This window comes from Ranitomeya imitator, chromosome 1, assembly GCF_032444005.1.
Source record: "Ranitomeya imitator isolate aRanImi1 chromosome 1, aRanImi1.pri, whole genome shotgun sequence".
Lineage (NCBI taxonomy): Eukaryota > Metazoa > Chordata > Amphibia > Anura > Dendrobatidae > Ranitomeya > Ranitomeya imitator.
The window spans coordinates 164,024,617-164,047,060 of NC_091282.1; the positions used below are offsets into that span (position 1 = coordinate 164,024,617).

Consider the following 22,444-nt stretch of genomic DNA (forward strand, 5'->3'; position numbering starts at 1 on the left):
TGAGCTAAGCCCACCAGCATCAGGGGCTTATCTACAGCATTCTGGAATGCTGTAGATGAGCTCCCGATGTATCCTAAAAGATGAGAAAAATAGGTTAGATTATACTCACCCTGGGGCAGTCCCGCTGCGGTCCTCTCTGACCTTTCCCAGCGCCTGCGCACTGCAGTATTTTGCTCTGCCCTCAACAGGGCAGACAAAGTATGCCTGCGCCGGAGCTTGAATACAAGAAGAGGACGTCATCGTAAGAAGATGGGAGGCCCCGGAGCCCATCGTACTGCGACCACCCCTGGGTGAGTATAATCTAACCTCTTTTTCTCATCTTTTAGGATTCATCGGGGGCTTATCTACAGCATTACAGAATGCTGTAGATAAGCCCCTGATGCCGGTGGGCTTGGCTCACCTTGGATTTTGGGGGTGACAGGTTCCCTTTAACATGCGGTTCTTTAAAGTAGGAATTAATGATAGTAGCAACTCTCTGCTCTGACTTATACCAGTAAAGTCCAAAGTGGCGGATTTCTTTTATGAACTAGACATATAGGCAGTGATATACAGTATGCAGACGACCCTTTTAATATTCAATTGAAAATGTAGCAAAAAATAGAATCTTTTAAAATTGACTGTACATCTTTATTTGATCAACTACATTGTCATTTAGAATAAAGCAACAAAAATTACATCTTGTGTTATAAAAATGCACAAAACCAAAGAATAACCTAAGTGTTCAATCAATTCTAACAGTATTTATAGGCAGTACCACTACGACTGTAGATATTTGTGTGTCGTGTGTGATGTTTTTTCAAGGGTTCAGGTAGGAAATGTTTATCAAAATCAGATACTGTGCAAGTGTACATTTGCTAAAAAATCATCAATCCATCCTACCCAATCCTGATTAAACATGGAAAATGAACACAAGAATTCGATGGGATTTCATTATAACAATAACATACTGTAGCCGTCAACTATTTTAATACATCCATCCATTAAAGTGTTATTCTCATATTTTTAAGTAGGTATAAATAGGTAGACCTTGTAAAACTAAGCACATTTTTAAATAATGTGCTTTTTCTATGCACAGTTCACCTGAAATTTGAGTTATTGAGCTTTATGGTTTATAGCTCAGAGCCTATGGGATGGACCACCACTGCTGTCTGAGAGCATGAACATGTTAGCAAGATGTGAGTAAAGATCTTGAAAGCACGCAGAGATGCTCCTCTCCCATGTCACTAGCTAATCTGGATCCTTCTTCCTCAGTGTCTGGGCTAGAGAAGTTTGTCACCTCTGCTCACCTAATTCCACCCTGTGCGTGTTAGTGGCAAAAGTAGAACCATCCTCCACGTCACCCATTGCTGGGATGATGGTGGCACCTGCTTATTGAAGCAGGTTGATATGATCCTAGCGCTTCCGATACTGTCTAAATTGCCGCAACTGAAGCATGCAAGTTCAGGCCAGTGACGTGATAGTGCTGCTGGTTTGTACTGTCAATCAAAATGGAGCGAGATTGGGATATGGTGCGCCCCTGAAAATAGATATTAGGATTAGTGATGAGCGAATATACTCGGTACTCAAGATTTGCAGAGCACGCTCGGGTGTCCGCCGAGTATTTGTAAGTATTCGGAGATTTAGTTTTCCTCACCTCAGCTGAATGATTTACATCTGTTACCAGCTTGCTTACATGTGGGGATTCCTTAGCAACCAGGCAACCCCCACATGTACTTATGCTGGCTAACAGATGTAAATCATCCAGCTGCGGCACTGAAAATTGATTCTCCGAGTACTTACAAATACTCGGAGGACCCCCGAGCGTGCCTGGAGCTGCCCTGCAAGATAGAAATGCATGACTGTTTGTGAAAATGGACCCACCCAATGACTATTAACCGGTAGTAGCAAACATGCTGTAAGTTTTATAATTTACATTTTGTAGCCAACGGAAACGGCCACCACTGCAGTCTTGGAGAGGTGGCAGAAAATGCACAATTACAACACTAGGTGTTAACAATGAGTCGATTCGTAGGCCCCTAATCCATTGTCCACATTAGTATTTCATGGCCTCCTATGCGCGTGAATAGTGAATATTCAGCTCCTCCTCTGATTTGTAGGTTCATGCAAATTATTATTTTTTCTCTTTTCTAATGACATTACAACTAGAGTTGAGCGAATATATTCGGAATCGGTCACCGAATCTGAATTTGCCATATTTTTGCCATATTGGTGCCCTATTGGTGCCGAATTTATGTTTGACGATCGATTCTGAACATATTTGTTCATTTCTACTCCCATTGACTCCAATGATGTTCGGCTGTGTACGGCTAATATTGCACATACATTATTCGCCACCGATCGCAATCAGAACTGAATTTTGAAAAATTTGCTCAGCTTTAAGTACAACCTTATTATTTCCTTCAAGCTGCTAGGGAAATTTCACAGAGGGAGACTGTTATTGTTATCCCGTATAATACTGTCATGTTCTACACATCTAACGATAGGTTCCCTTTATCTGTTAAATTATATAACTATAACACAGTAGTATATCCGTAATAGCTAGAACTGCAACTGCAGAGTGGAACCAAAACAGGTCACATTATCATGTTTTTATCTACACGCTTTATTAAAATGTATTATTTACAGACTTGCACATCAGCAATTTTTTAGATTTGAAATGCTTTTTGAATGGAATTTAATTCTTAATCATATTTTTGTAAAACAAAAAAATATCAATTTATGCCTTGTTTTCTTGTGACTTGACAGTGCATTAAGCTTAAATTTACTGTAGTGCTTCTTCTAGCCTGCAGATATCAGTGTTGTAGAAAAAGAATCCGACCTCTCGAAGGACAATTATTGGTCACAAAACTTAGGGGTCTAAATAATATTATTGAACATGTGTATTCTTATTGTAGCAGTGAAAGTTTGCAAAAGTTAACACAAGATGAATCCCTGTAATAAATTATTTTCAGAACTGTTCACATACAAAAGCTACAAGGGTTTAGCAAGTTATAAAGTAAGAAAAAAGTGCAAAATACTAAGTGCAAAAAACGGTGTATTCACTTCAAAAGGTTTAGTAAAAAAGTGCAAAACACTAAAAGCAAATAAACTATAGAGATTAGATGATCTTAACTGGGATTCTATGAAGAAATCATACACAGCTGTCACAGTAATGTGGATCGGGCATAATGAAAGCAAGTGCACTTAGCTTCATCTCCACCAGTGGGGCCATTAGATTTACAACAGACACATCAATATGGAGCTTCTATTACAAAATGATTCGTATTACTGAGACATGACAAACGTTTTTTTTTTTAACAAGATTCTAACTACTGATTTTATCAGCTATTCTATGAGTCCTAGAAGGCCATCCACAATGAATGGCCTACAGTTGGGCTTGTTCCAAAGTAACATGCCATGATCAACTTATAGAAGCCTGAAGCCCTCCTGTGAAGATTGTTTTTACTAAATCTGTGTATGTAGTGTAGTGTCAATGTGTGACTATACTCACCTACTGCTGTCACCTTCTCCGGTGTCCAGCACTGTTCTGGTCCTCTTCAGAGTGACATCACCGCTCTTCAGACTCGTTGCGCTCTGCTTGACCCCGAAGTGGCTGTTACGCTGCAAGTCTATGGAGCGTCAGAATGAGACTCCATAGACTTTCATTTTAAAAGAGGTCATAGGGCATAGAGTGAGCCGGAGAGTCTGAAGAGCAGAAGTGACAAGTCTAAGAAGAGCCTCAAGGAACTGGATCCTGCAAAAGGTGGCAGTGGGTGAGTATATTAACACACTCACACTATACTACATACATATGTATACAGATTTAGCAAAACAAAATCTGCATGGTCGGGCTCATTTCAAGAGTTGGGTAGGGGTATTCCTCATAAGAGATGGCCTGACCATTTGGGGAATTGGAACCATCTCAGATCATTAGGTGGATCACAGGAACTCAGATGAAGTCAATAGGAGCTATGGTATTATTCACCATAGAGGAACTTTTTTCAGAAATCAATAATACAAGTAAGGCCGGGATCACACATACATGTGATACGGCCGAGTCTCGCAGGTGAAATCCCTCCTCTGGCGCCGGCACTTGGGAGCGGAGCGTGCAGCTCCATGTGTTGCTGTGCGGCTGCACGCTCCGCTCCGGAGTGCGGGCGCCAGAGGAGGGATTTCACCTGCGAGACTCGGCCGTATCTCGCGTATGTGTGATACCGGCCTAAAGATAAGAAACTTTGTAATATATCATGTAACAGAAATCTGCATCTTTTTCCTCCTGGACTGATATTTCACTCCTAATTTACAGGTAAAATCTCACATGGTGTGTACATGTTTTCCAATTACTGAGATAGATGACAGTTGCTGTTCATAAAATACTATGAATAGAGGAGGAAGAAGGATGGAAGGACCAGGGGCAGACTCCAACTTTCTGCTTAAAGGGGTTGTCCAGTCTAAAATGAAAAGTCTGCAGTCACTCTGCGTGAATCTCACTGCGAGGATTCACCGTTGCCTGCAGAAGAACCGCGGTCATGTATGCGATATGCATATTCCCGAGCAGAACCCGTCTAGTGGGCATGGCCTCGATAAAAGTGAAGTAAGGGAGGCCGTGCCCTGTCTAGTGGGCGTGTCTTTTTAGTGGGCCTGGCTTTGCTCAATACAAGTATATTGAATGAGGCCACGCCCACTAAACGGGTTATGCTCAGGAGTATGCATATCGTATCGCATACCTGACCGCCATTCATGGACAGACAACAGCGTATCCTCACAGCGCACAGTGTGTGAGACGGGGGGATTCACAAATCTGCAGCCACACAGAGCGACTGCAGACTTTTAATTTTAAACCAGACAACTCCTTTAAAGTTCTCCTGATACTGATCCTGTCTGCTCCAGCTGTAGCGACAATGAGCTCTGTCGTGGCTGCTGTCTCCATCAGATGTAGGTCTTATGATGTTTCATCCATGTGAAGGAGACAATGGACGAGGCAGCCATGTGACATGACATTTTGTGAGTCAGGATATTATACTGTATATTTCATGATCTTGAATTTCTATTGAAAGTTCTTTAAATGAACAGAAATTATAAAATACAAAAAACTAACCAAGCATATTGTACATGTCTGTTTTAGAACATGCATTATGTGATCATTTTGGGCATCCGGGACCATGAATGATGCAGTAAAGGCCTCAGGTTGGCCATAATGAATTAAGATTATAGTATTAGTACCATATTGTACAGATACAGAGCTGATATACAAAATACAAAAATGAAAGCTTCTACCAAAAAAACTTGCCGTTTTGTTACAGTACAAGGCAAGAATGTGTTGTAAATCACTATGAAATACACAACTCAGTAACAATGTCTATAAAAGTTTCCTTGTTGTTGCGCCTGGGTGGTCTTATGAACAAGAACTTGTTTGCTATCAGAAGACTTAGCGCCATAGATCTACTGGTGATAACCATTTAGAGTAAAGTTCAGATGATCAACATGTGTAGGTGAAGTAACGCAGTCGCTGTAGATGTGACTCAGAGCTAAGCTCAAGATTTCCTTCTTTTCTTTGTAGAATCGCAGCTCTCTCCCGGCTTTTCTCGACTCTTCCAATTCCCTGAGAGCAAGCTGAAGCTCCTGAGATATGATTCCAGGACTCTCTTCTTCCTTCATTATCCAGTCTAAGGCCATGTGGCTCCTCATTCGCTCATCTAAGGAGTACTGGGAATAGTAAGCAATAACCTCCTGTTTAGAAAACAAAGACAAGAATATTAGGTTTACCACCGATATATGTATGTTATTGTGTATTGTTAGTAAAGAATCAATTCACAGATGTTCGACCATAATAGACATTTGGGTTAAACCCTTGTAACGTGCAAAGCCATGCCTCATACTTTGTATGATTGTACTATGCAGGCATCACAAGGTAATATTAATAGGAACACTTAGTAATATAGCGGATACATACTAAGGCCTACACTGCTCAAATAATGGTTATATATCATTCACAAAAAAACAGTTAAATAAAAGACAAATAATCCAAGATTTTCTAAAGATGGAACAAACATCACAGCAGTTGTATTATCAAACAAAGCAAAAGTGTGCAATTCCTCTCCATAAAAATCTATTGGGGATAAGGAATCAAGTGAAGTCCATATGTAGGTACTCTATATCTCATTGTTTCTAATGCAGAGTGTCTGTACATGAATGGCCGATTGTTAGTTGGAAACTGGAACCTGGCATCTTCAGTTGGTGGACATTCCTCACTAATACGAGATTTATGGCTTAATCTTTGAAAAGCCCTTAAAAAGGGATTTCTGGGCTTAAGCTATTGATGAGATAGGTCATCAGATCAGTGGGTGCTGACACCTGGCACCCCCACTGATCAGATGTTTTCATCTCAGGCAGTGGCCAAACAGCACAGGTCCACCGTGTAATAACCATTGCATTACAAGCAGTGAAGAAAAAGCACAGCTCATATTTCATATATAGGAACTGAGCTGCAGCGCCAGGGAACAACCACTACCAGTTAGCAGAGCTTTGTTGTTGGATTTGATACACTGTTTGACACCACCAAGGTTGTAAGCCGTTGATTTGTGGGGTCCCCGCTGTCGATCCCTCACTCATTTGATAATGATGACCGTTCCAAAGTGTGAATTTAGACTAGCCAGCAGGAGGCATTAAATGAATGCAAAGATTGGCTGCATTGAAAGTCATTGGCAGTCATTTAACCCCTTAACGACCAGAGGTATTTTTGTTTTTGTGTTTTCGTTTTTTGCTCCCCTTTTTCCCAGACTCATAACTTTTTTATTTTTTGGTGAAAATGGCCATGTGAGAGCTTGTTTTTTTGCGGGACAAGTTGTACTTTTCAACAACACCATTGGTTTTAACATGTACTGAAAAGCGAGAAAAAAAATTCCAAGTGCGTTGAAATTGCAAAAAAATGTGCAATGCCACAGGTTTTTTTTTTTTTTTTACCATCTTCACTAAATGCTAAAACTGACCTGCCATTATGATTCTCGAGGTCATTACTAGTTCATAGACCAGGGGTCCCCAACTCCAGGCCTCGAGGGCTGCCAACAGTGCAGGTTTTCAGGATTTCTTTAGCATTGCATCGGTGGTAATGTGGTCATCTGCACAGGTGATGATTCCAACCCCTGTGTTGGGGACCACTGTCATAGACAGTAAATATGTCTAGGTTGTTTAGTGGTGAAAAAACTTTTCAAACTTTGGTAAAAAAGAAAAAAAATGCCGCCATTTTCCGAATCCTGCAGCGTCTCAATTTTTTGTGATCTTGGGCTGGGTGAGGGCTTATTTTTTGCAAGCCGAGCTGATGTTTTATTGATACAATTTTGATGTAGATTCGATCTTTTGATCGCCTGTTATGGCATTTTATTCTAATGTAGGAGCAGCCAAAAAAACGTAATTCTGACATTTTAAATTTTTTCTCGCTGCGTCATTTAGGTATCGGGTTACTTATTTTTAAATATTGATAGATCGGGCGATTCTGAACGCGGTGATACCAAATATGTGTACATTTGATTTTTTTTTGTATTGTCTAATTTTGTATGGTGCGAAAGAGGGATGACTTGAACTTTCATATATTTTTTACTTTTTTAATATATTTAAAAACACTTTTTTCATACTTCAATAGTCTCCATGGGAGACTAGAAGCCGCAGTACTTTGATTGGCTCTGCTACATACAGGTGATGATCAGATCGCCTGTATGTAGCAGAAATGCTCACTTGCTATGAGCTCCGACCATCTATGACAACTATAGAGGTCTGCTTGAGACCTCTGGTTGTCATGCCAACCCATCGGTGACCCGCGATCATGTTTTCATCCCAACCCATCGCGATTCCACTTGTGGCTGTTAGAGGCACATGTCAGCTGTTCAAAACAGCTGACATGTGCCTGGAAAGATGTGAGCCCACATCAAAGACAGGGATTCCGACATGGGCGTAATATTACGCCCATCTTTGGAAAGGGGTTAATAGTCTGTTTAGACAAGCCAACTGAACTTTCCATGCACTCAGAAATCTTGTTAATAGATTGTGCTATAAGCGTAGACTGCCATCGTTCTCGGCAGCACAGGACAATGTGCTGCTCAGTATCATGATTTTTAAGCAAGTTTAAAAATCATTTCACCTGATGTTTGGCTCTTTTGTCAGGTGACTTGGCAACCTGTTTACACTGACCAATTATCATGAAACGATCATTAACGATCAGCTAGTTCACAATAATCAACCTTTGTAAATGCACTCTAAGGATAAATCATTATCTGAAGCCAGAAAAAAATATTTTAATGAAATAACTGAAGCATATTAACCCCTTCATGACCCAGCCTATTTTGACCTTAAAGACCTTGCCGTTTTTTGCAATTCTGACCAGTGTCCCTTCATGAGGTAATAACTCAGGAACGCTTCAATGGATCCTAGCGGTTCTGAGATTGTTTTTTCGTGACATATTGGGCTTCATGTTAGTGGTAAATTTAGGTCAATAAATTCTGTGTTTATTTGTGATAAAAACGGAAATTTGGCGAAAATTTTGAAAATTTCGCAATTTTCACATTTTGAATTTTTATTCTGTTAAACCAGAGAGTTATGTGACACAAAATAGTTAATAAATAACATTTCCCACACGTCTACTTTACATCAGCACAATTTTGGAAACAAAATTTTTTTTTGCTAGGAAGTTATAAGGGTTAAAATTTGACCAGCGATTTCTCATTTTTACAACGAAATTTACAAAACCATTTTTTTTAGGGACCACCTCACATTTGAAGTCAGTTTGAGGGGTCTATATGGCTGAAAATACCCAAAAGTGACACCATTCTAAAAACTGCACCCCTCAAGGTGCACAAAACCACATTCAAGAAGTTTATTAACCCTTCAGGTGCTTCACAGCAGCAGAAGCAACATGGAAGGAAAAAATGAACATTTAACTTTTTAGTCACAAAAATGATTTTTCAGCAACAATTTTTTTATTTTCCCAATGGTAAAAGGAGAAACTGAACCACGTACGTTGTTGTCCAATTTGTCCTGAGTACGCTGATACCTCATATGTGGGGGTAAACCACTGTTTGGGCGCACGGCAGGGCTTGGAAGGGAAGGAGCGCCATTTGACTTTTTGAATGAAAAATTGGCTGCACTCTTTAGCGGACACCATGTCACATTTGGAGAGCCCCCGTGTGCCTAAAAATTGGAGCTCCCCCACAAGTGACCCCATTTTGGAAACTAGACGCCCCAAGGAACTTATCTAGATGCATAGTGAGCCCTTTAAACCCCCAGGTGCTTCACAAATTGATCCGTAAAAATGAAAAAGTACTTTTTTTTCACAAAAAAATTCTTTTAGCCTCAATTTTTTCATTTTCACATGGACAACAGGATAAAATGGATCCTAAAATTTGTTTGGCAATTTCTCCTGAGTACACCGATACTTCACATGTGGGGGTAAACCACTGTTTGGGCACATGGTAAGGCTCGGAAGGGAAGGAGCGCCATTTGACTTTTTAAATGAAAAATTATCTCCATCGATAGCGGACACCATGTCGCGTTTGGAGAGACCCTGTGTGCTTAAACATTGGAGCTCCCCCACAAGTGACCCCATTTTGGAAACTGGACCCCCCAAGGAACTTATCTAGATGCCTAGTGAGCACTTTAAACCCTCAGGTGCTTCACAAATTGATCCGTAAAAATGAAAAAGTACTTTTTTTTCACAAAAAATTTATTTTCGCCTCAATTTTTTCATTTTCACATGGGCAATAGGATAAAATGCATCCTAAAATTTGTTGAGCAATTTCTCCCGAGTACGCCGATACCTCATATGTGGGGGTAAACCACTGTTTGGGCACACGGCAGGGCTCGGAAGGGAAGGCGCGCCTTTTAACTTTTTGAATGGAAAATTAGCTCCAATTGTTAGCGGACACCATGTCGCATTTGGAGAGCCCCTGTGTGCCTATGCAATGGAGCTCCCCCACAAGTGACCCCATTTTGGAAACTAGACCCCCCAAGGAACTTATCTAGATGCATACTGAGCACTTTAAACCCCCAGGTGCTTCACAGAAGTTTATAATGCAGAGCCATGAAAATAAAAAATAATTTTTCTTTTCTCAAAAATGATTTTTTAGCCTGGAATTTCCTATTTTGCCAATGGTAATAGGAGAAATTGGACCACAAATGTTGTTGTCCAGTTTGTCCTGAGTATGCAGATACCCCATATGTGGGGGTAAACCACTGTTTGGGCGCACGGCAGGGCTCAGAAGGGAAGGCACGCCATTTGGCTTTTTAAATGGAAAATTATCTCCAATCATTAGCGGACACCATGTCGCGTTTGGAGAGCCCCTGTGTGCCTAAACATTGGAGATCCCCCACAAATTACCCCATTTTGGAAACTAGACCCCCAAAGGAACTAATCTAGATGTGTAGTGAGCACTTTGAACCCTCAAGTGCTTCACAGAAGTTTATAACGCAGAGCCATGAAAATTAAAAAAAAAAATTATTTTCTCAAAAATGAATTTTAGCCCGCAATTTTTATATTTTCCCAAGGGTAACAGGAGAAATTTGACCCCAAAAGTTGTTGTCCAGTTTCTCCTGAGTACGCTGATACCCCATATGTGGGGGTAAACCACTGTTTAGGCACATGCTGGGGCTCGGAAGTGAAGTAGTGACGTTTTGAAATGCAGACTTTGATGGAATGCTCTGCGGGCGTCACGTTGCGTTTGCAGAGCCCCTGATGTGGCTAAACAGTAGAAACCCCCCACAAGTGACCCCATTTTGGAAACTAGACCCCGAAAGGAACTTATCTAGATGTGAGGTGAGCACTTTGAACCCCCAAGTGCTTCACAGAAGTTCATAACACAGAGCAGTGAAAATAATAAATACGTTTTCTTTCCTCAAAAATAATTTTTTAGCCCAGAATTTTTTATTTTCCCAAGGGTTACAGGAGAAATTGGACCACAAAAGTTGTTGTCCAGTTTCTCCTGAGTACGCTGATACCCCATGTGTGGGGGTAAACCACTGTTTGGGCACACGTGGGGGCTCAGAAGGGAAGTAGTGACTTTTGAAATGCAGACTTTGATGGAATGGTCTGCGGGCGTCACATTGCGTTTGCAGAGCCCCTGGTGTGCCTAAACAGTAGAAACCCCCCACAAGTGACCCCATTTTGGAAACTAGACCCCCAAAGGAACTTATCTAGATGTGTGGTGAGCACTTTCAACCCCCAAGTGCTTTACAGAAGTTTATAACGCAGAGCCGTGAAAATAATAAATACGTTTTCTTTCCTCAAAAATAATTTTTTAGCCCAGAATTTTTTATTTTCCCAAGGGTTACAGGAGAAATTGGACCACAAAAGTTGTTGTCCAGTTTCTCCTGAGTACGCTGATGCCCCATGTGTGGGGGTAAACCACTGTTTGGGCACACGTGGGGGCTCAGAAGGGAAGTAGTGACTTTTGAAATGCAGACTTTGATGGAATGGTCTGCGGGCGTCACGTTGCGTTTGCAGAGCCCCTGGTGTGCCTAAACAGTAGAACCCCCCCACAAGTGACCCCATTTTGGAAACTAGACCCCCCAAGGAACTTATCTAGATATGTGGTGAGCACTTTGAACCCCCAAGTGCTTCACAGACGTTTACAACGCAGAGCCGTGAAAATAAAAAATCATTTTTCTTTCCTCAAAAATGATGTTTTAGCAAGCAATTTTTTATTTTCTCAAGGGTAACAGGAGAAATTGGACCCCAGTAATTGTTGCGCAGTTTGTCCTGAGTATGCTGGTACCCCATATGTGGGGGTAAACCACTGTTTGGGCACACGTCGGGGTTCGGAAGTGAGGGAGCACCATTTGAATTTTTGAATACAAGATTGGCTGGAATCAATGGTGGCGCCATGTTGCGTTTGGAGACCCCCTGAAGTGCCTAAACAGTGGAAACCCCTCAATTCTACCTCCAACACACCCCTAACCCTTATCCCAACTGTAGCCGTAACCCTAATCACAACCCTAACCCCAACACACCCCTAACCACAACCCTAACCCCAACACACCCCTAACCCTAACCACAACCCTAATTCCAACCCAACTCTAAGGCTATGTGCCAACGTTGCGGATTCGTATGAGATTTTTCAGCATCATTTTTGAAAAATCCGCGGGTAAAAGGCACTGCGTTTTACCTGTGGATTTACCGTGGATTTCCAGTGTTTTTTGTGCGGATTTCACCTGTGGATTCCTATTGAGGAACAGGTGTAAAACGCTGCGGAATCCGCACAAAGAATTGGCATGCTGCGGAAAATACAACGCAGCGTTCCCGCGCGGTATTTTCTGCACCATGGGCACAGCGGATTTGGTTTTCCATATGTTTACATGGTACTGTAAACCCGATGGAACACTGCTGCGGATCCGCAGCGGCCAATCCGCACCGTGTGCACATAGCCTAATTCTAAAGGTATGTGCACACGCTGCGGAAAACGCTGCGGATCCGCAGCAGTTTCCCATGAGTTTACAGTTCAATGTGAACCTATGGGAACCAAAAATCGCTGTACACATGCTGCGGAAAAACTGCACGGAAACGCAGCGGTTTACATTCCGCAGCATGTCACTTCTTTCTGCGGATTCCGCAGCGGTTTTAGAACTGCTCCAATAGAAAATCGCAGTTGTAAAACCGCAGTGAAATGCGCAGAAAAACTGCGGTAAATCCACGATAAATCGGCAGCGGTTTAGCACTGTGGATTTTTCAAATCCGCTGCGGAAAAATCCGCATAGGACCAGAATACGTGTGCACATACCGAAACCCTAACCCTAGCCCTAACCCTACCCCTAACCCTACCCCTAACCCTAACCCTACCCCTAACCCTACCCCTAACCCTAACCCTAGTTCTTACCCCAACCTTAGTGAAAAAAAAAAAAATTCTTTATTTTTTTTATTGTCCCTATCTATGGGGGTGACAAAGGGGGGGGTCATTTACTATTTTTTTTATTTTGATCACTGAGATAGGATATATCTCAGTGATCAAAATTCACTCTGGAACGAATCTGCCGGCCGGCAGATTCGGCGGGCGCACTGCACATGCGCCCGCCATTTTGGAAGATGGCGGCGCCCAGGAAAGAAGACGAACGGACCTCGGGCGGCCAGGTAAGTATAAGGGGGGGGAGATCAGGGCACGGGGGGGCGTCGGAGCACGGGGGGGTGGATCGGATCATGGGGGGGGTGGATCGGAACACGGGAGGGAGGATTGGAGCACGGGGAAGGATTGGAGCACGGGGTGAGGGATCGCTGTGCGGGGGGGGGGTGGATCGGAGCACGGGGGGGGTCGCTGTGTGCGGGGGGGGATCGGAGTGCAGGGGGGTTTGATTGCAGCACAGGGGGTGTGATTGGTGCACGGAGAAGCGGACAGGAGGACGGGGGAGCGGAGCACAGGACGGAGGGGAGCGGACCACAGATCGGGGGGCTGGGGGGGCGATCGGAGGGGTGGGGTGGGTGCACATAAGTGTTTCCAGCCATGGCCGATGATATTGCAGCATCGGCCATGGCTGGATTGTAATATTTCACCAGTTTTTTAGGTGAAATATTACAAATCGCTCTGATTGGCAGTTTCACTTTCAACAGCCAATCAGAGCGATCGTAGCCACGAGGGGGTGAAGCCACCCCCCCTGGGCTAAACTACCACTCCCCCTGTCCCTGCAGATCGGGTGAAATGGGAGTTAACCCTTTCACCCGGCCTGCAGGGACGCGATCTTTCCATGACGCATATGCTGCGTCATGGGTCGGAATGGCACCGACTTTCATGACGCAGCGTATGCGTCAAAGGTCGGGAAGGGGTTAAAGAATTTGTCTCATGAGATCAATCCCTATCCATATGACGTATTCCAGAATATACAAGTCCTAGCAATATCTTCAAGAGTGAGTCCCGCTCTGGCAGACTCAAGCCATGGATTGGCCACCTTGTAGATGTCGCCTGTTTCCTATGGGTGTCGGGAGTCAGGCCCACAACAATCAGCTGATCGTCACAGTGGCTGGATTCATAAGGGGATTGTCTTTGCACAGACACACAGATATCACTTGTAATACATATGCTGTGGATGAAACCATGATAAAACTGTTGGAATGGGCTTCTGTAACATGTGAATTCTTAATTTAGCCTTCTTTGTTGGAATAATAAACACAGTGAAGAGAGAATATAATTTTAGTTACTGATCTAACTAAAGAAAATTGAGAGCGGACCTTTCCCAACACATGGTTTGTGTACGGCATTCTTCCACGTAACACATGGTATTTATTTCAAACAGAGTATAGAACAATGGTGATTCGGTAACTGGAACACAGGATATGCTGCAAAAGGTTTACTGTATAAATCCAGAATGAGAGTGAAATGGCAAGCCGAGGATTTGGTAATTCATTAAGAATGCATGTTTGGCTACTTCTTGGTCTGAAATTGGTTGCAAAGTTACGGAGCCAACACGTATAAAACATGGTATAAAATAGTGTGACACAGAAAGCAGATGTCAAGACCGTCGCCCAGCACTAATAAGACAATGCCCCATTCAATCCACGAAAATGTGATTTAGGATTCTGAAAGGTGATATTATTGTTATTAGAAGAAAATATTAGATAAATGAATAATCCACATTAGGACTAATCACTAAAATACAAAAATTGGCACAACATGACTTCATAATATACATCAAGTATATAGAAAGAATAATTGTAGCCTGTTAAAGAAGCTGATGGTTACCTCATAGACTTTATAATGGTTTCAACATTATATTTCCTTCCATATAAAAAATATTGCTCTTCTGATATTCTGTAATTTACAGGACTGTAACAAAACATTGAAACACTTGACAGAATTAATGAAGGATGGAAAGGTGTTATTAGTATTAGGAGTGCAATTAGTGATGATAACATGACCATATACTACAGGGTGATTCACTCACTACTTTACCAGCAAAAATAGCTGCAACTTTTAAAAGAGATGATCTATCGTACAGACATTTAGACTGTGCATACCTTGGTTCATGAGAAACTGATATTTTAAAGCAGGTGTTGATAATTCCCACCTTTCACATTTAAGCATACCTGCACACGCCATTCCATGTAGTTGAATGTATCATGGAAGAAGTCTGTGGTCATAGCCTGAATTTCTCGCTGTATGTTATCTTAGCATCCCCGTAATGTTTATGGCTTGTTGCTGTACAGCCGACCCTTCAAATGGCCCCGAAAGGAAATAATTCGGCAGTGCTAATTCAGTACAGTCACTGTATGGGCAAACACCACCTTTCTTGGCCGCTCGTTGACATGTGGAATATGACAGGCCTGTCTCCTTGGAAAACCTGTGCAACAATTTACGTGAAGATTCCAGAAGTGGATGGAACATTTTCTTTCTCCACACCAGCGTTACCAGTATTTGTTATCATGTCCTATAATTATGTGCTGCATTATTATCTAATTGCACGATGCTATATTTGTTAAGTGTACAAGACCCATTGTTCGGGGTCCTAGGGGTCTTTATTTCTTTCTGCCTCTATCTTTTTGGGGTGGTCTTTAACACAAGTGTTTTTAATATTCATGTTTTTATGCATCTATTTTCTATGTGGTATATGTTGTTTAGACTTCAAGAATAAATAAATAAATAAATTAAATGTTTTTTTCGCATTTATAACCTTATATTAAGGGTGATCCCCAGTCTTTGGTATGTCTCTTGTTCTTTTTGTTTTTCAGATTCCAGAAGTCGCTGTTTCACATATTGTTTCCTCAGAAATTTTAAGACATTCTCCATCATGCCTATCCAGTAATGTTCCTGAATGTTCCAGCTTATTCGTCAATGACAGAATACACGGTTTGAATGGTGGAATAGAACCTCCAAATGTCTTTAGAAACTCACTTTGGCACCTCTGTAAGGAATCAGTTTTCACACTGAAAACACGTTCCTCCAAACTATATCTGTACATTGTTAAAGGGACTCTGTCACCTGAATTTGGAGGGAACAATCTTCAGCCAGAGGGGCGGGGTTTTCGGGTGTTTGATTCACCCTTTCCTTACCCGCTGGCTGCATGCCGGCTGCAATATTGGATTGAAGTTCATTCTCTGTCCTCCATAGTACACGCCTGCGCAATCTTGCCTTTTTTTTAAATGTACTGCAATGCTAAATTTCTGAACTAATAGTCACAGTAAACCTACAACATACGGAAGCATATACCAAGTAGTAAAAAAATCTAATTTTATTAACAAAAAAATAATAAACATACTGTTAGGGCTAGCGGAACGCACCAAATAATTAAATAGATACAATAAGGTGCGTTCGCAGCCCGGGGTCCACCGTACAGAGATGGAACTTGCTGCTAAGTAATGATGGACTGTATGGCGGTACAATGAGGATACACACATGGGTTAACTTCACCCTGTATGAAGAAAGCGATCTCTGTTAAGTCATAGGGTCGCGGTACCGCACAGAGAGCGCAAGCAAGGAACCACAGAACTCTATCCCAGGACACAGGATTAGAGTTAGTGTAGACCTCTTGCGATCGACACCACAATTGGGGTATCAGAGTAACTAATATGCACAGAAGTGCATGCTGTGCCACAAACCACCCAGACTTGGGTAAGGTAAGCGCTCTAATAGCGCACGGCGCTGCACTGGCGGTCACAGCAGTTAGACGCTGTTTCGTGCGTTAAAGCTGTGAGTTCAGCCGGGCGCTAGATTGCAGCCATACACCTTACGCGAACAGTCATACACAAGGGATGAGTTTTTTAAGGAACGACTTGCACTCATCAACACACACACAATAACAATTGTATACTAGCGCATGGCCGTGTGGTCATGCGAAGCTTATATAGCTGCAGCACGTTCAGGACCTTCCAATAAAGGACCAATGGGATCTGCTGCAGTATCTGAGCATGTGACCCCGACCTCCAATGGGAGGTCATCCCATGGGCATGCTCAGAAAGGGAAAATCTGGACTTAGTCCCAGAAAGACCTGCTCGCTGCTGAACATTGCTGGCTACAAGAACAGAGCCTGGAAGGACAGTAGTAACCAGTCATCCAGTATTAGCCTGAGCTAGATGCTGGGACCGACTTCTCCGCTGAGCAGACTCCACTGCAGCTGGAGAAGAATGGGAGAACGCAGCGGAGATGGTTCGAGATTCCCCCTGTGCAGAGGCGGGAACTCGACACCTAACACATACAAGTTTTATAAAAACTTTTGAAACAAGTATTGTCTTAGCAAGTAGACACAAAAATGGACCTGAAAACACAGGATTATCATAGGAAAATGAGCCAAATTTCAGAATAAGGATGGTAATAACATGTAGCGATATTTACAGTATGTATACCAGAATTACATTGCAGTTTATATGATATATTTAAATATAGTATACACTTTCTTTGCAAGGAAAATGTGACACCTAGGTATACTTCAACAAATTGCTGAATGTTGTATATTCTTTCAATGAATGCATAGTGCCAAAATAATCCTAATGAAAAGGGGATATCCACATAATTCCCCCCCACCCCCCCAAAAAAAAAGTCAGTCAAATATTCTGTGCAATAAGACTGGGCTCAAGTTATTATACTAATTCGCTAACTCATATTATAAAGATCATATATATATATATATGTATATATATATATATATATATATATATATATACATATATATATATATGTTAATAGTGATTGCTCTACATCTCCACCTGGGAGGAATAAGGTGCTCAGTGCTCACTCAGAAAATATTCCATACCATCATAGGAGAGTATATAAAATAAAGTGCATTAGTGCTACTAAGGTTTGTGGTGATTAAACCTGTGGAAAAAGGTAAGCATTGGTTTATATAAGAATGGTATACATGACCTGGTTTTCAGGATGGCGCCCCGAAGCGCGTTTCGCATTTTGCTTCTTCTAATGGGGGAGTCGTCATGGTAGAATAAAGCATACATGGGAGTGCTCCTTTAATAGTCTAGAATAGGTAATTAATATGAAAGGCCGACAAAAACCTCTTTAACTTTGCAACATCTCATCCTGGTAAAAGATCCTTCAGAGTTCTGGATGCTACAAATTTACGGTACATAGCTTTGAAGAGCACTTAGGACTACAAATCTGAGGGTATAGACACCCTGCAAAGGAAACCACTAAGACATGTTTCTGTAATTTCGGACATTTTTTATATCCTAAAGTTAGATTTAAACAAATGTAATTATCAAATTATCATTGCCATTAAATTTCAGCATTTCCAAGAATTTTAATCCCAAATTCGTGTCTATATTTTCTAGGAAATTGTAAATTTAATATAAAAGCTTAAGTAATTCTTTGGAAAAACTACTTTTACAGTTTTTGTCATTCTATTGTCTCAACTTCCATGTACAATCTAATTTAATTTATCATATTTGAACTACAAAGCAGATCCCTAACAAATATAATCATTGCCATATGTTGTTTAATCACTTTCCAATTTTCCCTGGCTTTCTTCTCAGGTCCAAATAAATCCAATTAAATATGAACATAATCCTTAGCTGATAATCTAATCATTCTACGTATGCATCAATCCGGCTTTGGTTACAGCACTAAGCCTATCATCGCCTAAAATCTACATTCACCCACATTTTTCCCATCAAATAGATAGTACTAACAACAAGATAAAAACAAATAGAGATGATCAAAAAGGTATTCTGATCAAACTCATCCTTAAATGGTCAATGTAATTTCAATAAACCTTTCATAAATTAATAGTACAAACAAAAATAAAAGTACATTTTTAAGATATCTTTATTATCTTTGTCTTAAAGAGGACCTGTCACGAATTTTTCAGATTGAACTGGACATAGATTGTAATGCTGGATGCAGAGAACAGAATATTTTTTTAAATTTTGCCTCTCAGTTGCAAAAATATTAGCAAAGTATTTGGCACCTAATGAGTAAGGATGAGTGGACCCATTGAAGTTTGGGTTCTGGCACCCAACCCAAACTTTATTCCAAAACCAAATTTGAACAGAACCCTATTGAAAACAATGTGGATCTGAACTTTTGAACTGAAAACCTCTCTCTCTCCTCCCGGACCTCCGAACATTGCAATGGACTTCTGGGAGAAGTCAGCGATAGGCATTTAGCACTGGACATCAACTGTCTGGTACGAACTCCAAACTTTTAAGTTCAGGTTGCTAATCTCTACTAATGAGTTAACTTTTATGTCTAGGTGGTTGTTATCAGATAGATTTCACTGGGGGCGTATACTTTTTTCCGGAGTATGACACTGAGCAATCAGCATGCAGCAACACTCACAGGAAAGAACATGCCACCATAGTTTAGAACATGTTTCTCAGTGTGCCAGATGTAATGACATACTGTATGTCTGGTCACCTGGTCTAACCTCCTGCATGAGTCAGGGTGGAGAAAAGAGGCAGTGCAGCTGAGTTTAACTGTGTCACATTAAAAAACGCTCCTCTCATAGCACTGTGACCTCTACTGTACTGCTCCATCCCACACACTCCTGCCTTGAGATGTGCCAGTAATTGCTCTTCTATGTGCTCAGGACTACTTGTAATAGCACTGCAATGTGATCAGAGCAGGTCATCATTACATCTCACACAGGAGTAATCTGTCTGTTTTGGACTTGTCCTATGTCATATATAATGATAGCCTGCTATGATCTATCAACAGAATGATTATAATTTGCCTGGGTACCGCAGACATACATATATTTACTGACACACAGTGTGGGGGGAGGGTCAATACAGCAGAGGTGACCATGCTGTGAGAAGGGAAATGCCTATAGAATACTTTGTAGAGTGACACAGCTAAACTCAGCTGCACTTCCCCCTCCCCCACACTGACTTGAGAGTTTAGATCTGGATGTAAGAGCTGTGTCCTTACAGCTCACATTAAGAAACCTGTTCTAAGCTATCATTGTAGTGTGTTCTTTTCTGCTGTGTTGCTGCTTGCTTATGATTGGTCAGCAAAATACAGGGTGAAGAAGTACATGCCCCTAATGAAAACTGTCTAATAACACCCATTTGGACTGCCATGGGGATACCGCAACTGAGAGGAGCCAGAAGATCATTGTGTCTGGTTACACAAACCCCTGCATGTACTAGATCTGCTTCACCTTCCTTTCAGTAGTGCAGATCTTTGTTGCTCTGTTATTGCAAGGGTAAATCAGTTCTGTCCATCTCTTGGAGCACTCCATCCTGAATTGCATCACCTGTTCTGTGTTTGCCACTCCCCTTAGATATCTACATATATAATCGCCAGTTTGGACTTCCGGCCGCTGTCCCCAAATCCCATAAGGCACCGCGGCAGTCTCACTTGCACCTGCGTAAGTAACAGCCGCATCGTTACTAGGCATGCACGGGAATAGCAGTGACGTGTATGTCACTTGCGCAGGCGCAGTTAGTGGCTTTCACTGCACTCCTAATGTGATAGCATCGAGCCTATTTATAGTATATAAATGGAATGCCCGCCAGGGCCGTGGGGCACTCAGTACCGGGTCTGGTACTTAAGGGGATGTGTCATGGCGGCGACCCGGTCCGTGGCCCTGGGCGCCCATGTAAAAGGAATATTGATTAAAGTTTATGTTTGTGATGCCACCTGTGGTATTCGGTCAGTAGGGACCCCCTGCTTAAAGGGGCCCTCTGGGGTGATAGTATGGCAGCTAGATGGTATAACTTCCCACAGGTGAAGTATGTCCCCAGGGCTCCCGGTGAGTAAGTGAAGATGGTGAGAAGTGAAGGACACAGGTTTGCAGTCTCTTTACCGGGTTTACTGTAGTTTCAGGCAACCGCAGTCCAGGGCACCAAATCACAGGACAGGCAGGGTCCGGCAGGCTTGGAAGCAGATCCAGAGTCCCCTTCACCAGGTGGAGATCAAAGCCTTCCTCCAAGCGCGGTGGTGTTGTAGTCCCTTACTGCCTATGGCTTCTCATAAGGTCCTCACAGTTCCTCTCTGTCCCCCATAAAGGTTAGGACACAACCTGTATGACAGGTGAAGCAGGCCTTTTTATAGGGTCTCTATCACGACCCAGGCCCTATAAGTATCACTGTGTCTCCTGGGTGTAAAGGCAGACAGGTAACTTGAAGTTCAGCTGTCCTGCAGGTTTTAGCTATGCCACTTAGAGTTCAGCATGGCCACGATCTTCCTGCTACCAGAATCTGCGCCAGCCAGGGAGGTAGCTAATTCACTGCTCTGCTCCGCTGGTATCACTCTGCTGTGCCTTTTCTCTCCTGCACACATCCCACAAGTTGTTCGTTCTTTCTAAGTTCTCTTTTCTCCAGGAACTGTATTACCTCAGAATACATGGCCCCTTCAGACCTTCTGACACTATGTCTGTCTGCTCTCTTCCCTGACCTCTGACAGTCTGCTCACTAACTGACCCTTTCCCTCCAGACCAGATTGTATTTATAGGGGAGTTCAAAACCAGGTTTAGAGCTCCCCCTTCTGGCCTGGAGTATGAACGTGTTGTGTGTATGTGATTACCTGGTGAAAGATATCCTTCATCGCTTCCAAGCGTGACATCACTCTCCCCGGGGGAAAGCAATGCCACTGTGACGACCACGACCCTGGGGCGTCACATATACAGTGGGGCAAAAAAGTATTTAGTCAGTCAGCAATAGTGCAAGTTCCACCACTTAAAAAGATGAGAGGCGTCTGTAATTTACATCATAGGTAGACCTCAACTATGGGAGACAAACTGAGAAAAAAAAATCCAGAAAATCACATTGTCTGTTTTTTAACATTTTATTTGCATATTATGGTGGAAAATAAGTATTTGGTCAGAAACAAAATTTCATCTCAATACTTTGTAATATATCCTTTGTTGGCAATGACAGAGGTCAAACGTTTTCTGTAAGTCTTCATAAGGTTGCCACACACTGTTGTTGGTATGTTGGCCCATTCCTCCATGCAGATCTCCTCTAGAGCAGTGATGTTTTTGGCTTTTCGCTTGGCAACACGGACTTTCAACTCCCTCCAAAGGTTTTCTATAGGGTTGAGATCTGGAGACTGGCTAGGCCACTCCAGGACCTTGAAATGCTTCTTACGAAGCCACTCCTTCGTTGCCCTGGCGGTGTGCTTTGGATCATTGTCATGTTGAAAGACCCAGCCACGTTTCATCTTCAATGCCCTTGCTGATGGAAGGAGGTTTGCACTCAAAATCTCACGATACATGGCCCCATTCATTCTTTCATGTACCCAGATCAGTCGTCCTGGCCCCTTTGCAGAGAAACAGCCCCAAAGCATGATGTTTCCACCACCATGCTTTACAGTAGGTATGGTGTTTGATGGATGCAACTCAGTATTCTTTTTCCTCCAAACACGACAAGTTGTGTTTCTACCAAAAAGTTCCAGTTTGGTTTCATCAGACCATAGGACATTCTCTCAAAACTCCTCTGGATCATCCAAATGCTCTCTAGCAAACTTCAGACGGGCCCGGACATGTACTGGCTTAAGCAGTGGGACACGTCTGGCACTGCAGGATCTAAGTCCATGGTGGCGTAGTGTGTTAC

At 42.3% G+C, this 22,444-nt stretch overlaps 1 protein-coding gene across 2 annotated transcripts in view; it reads right to left on the reverse strand.

The window, feature by feature from the left end:
* Window positions 1-605: 605 nt before the first annotated feature.
* The window catches only part of LIX1 (limb and CNS expressed 1), a 285,142-nt gene continuing 263,303 nt past the window's right edge, over window positions 606-22,444 (reverse strand). Inside the window, exons 6-7 of one of the 2 annotated variants that reach the window (XR_011318406.1) lie at window positions 4,125-5,709; window positions 606-4,071 (exon numbers count right to left, since the gene is read on the reverse strand). Coding sequence is in view for 1 of the 2 variants with exons in the window: in XM_069752093.1 (XP_069608194.1) it covers window positions 5,422-5,709 (288 nt within the window). In the remaining variant the exon portion in view is untranslated. Of the gene's footprint in view, window positions 5,710-22,444 lie in introns of both variants that reach the window. The other variant, XM_069752093.1, reaches the window with a different exon arrangement.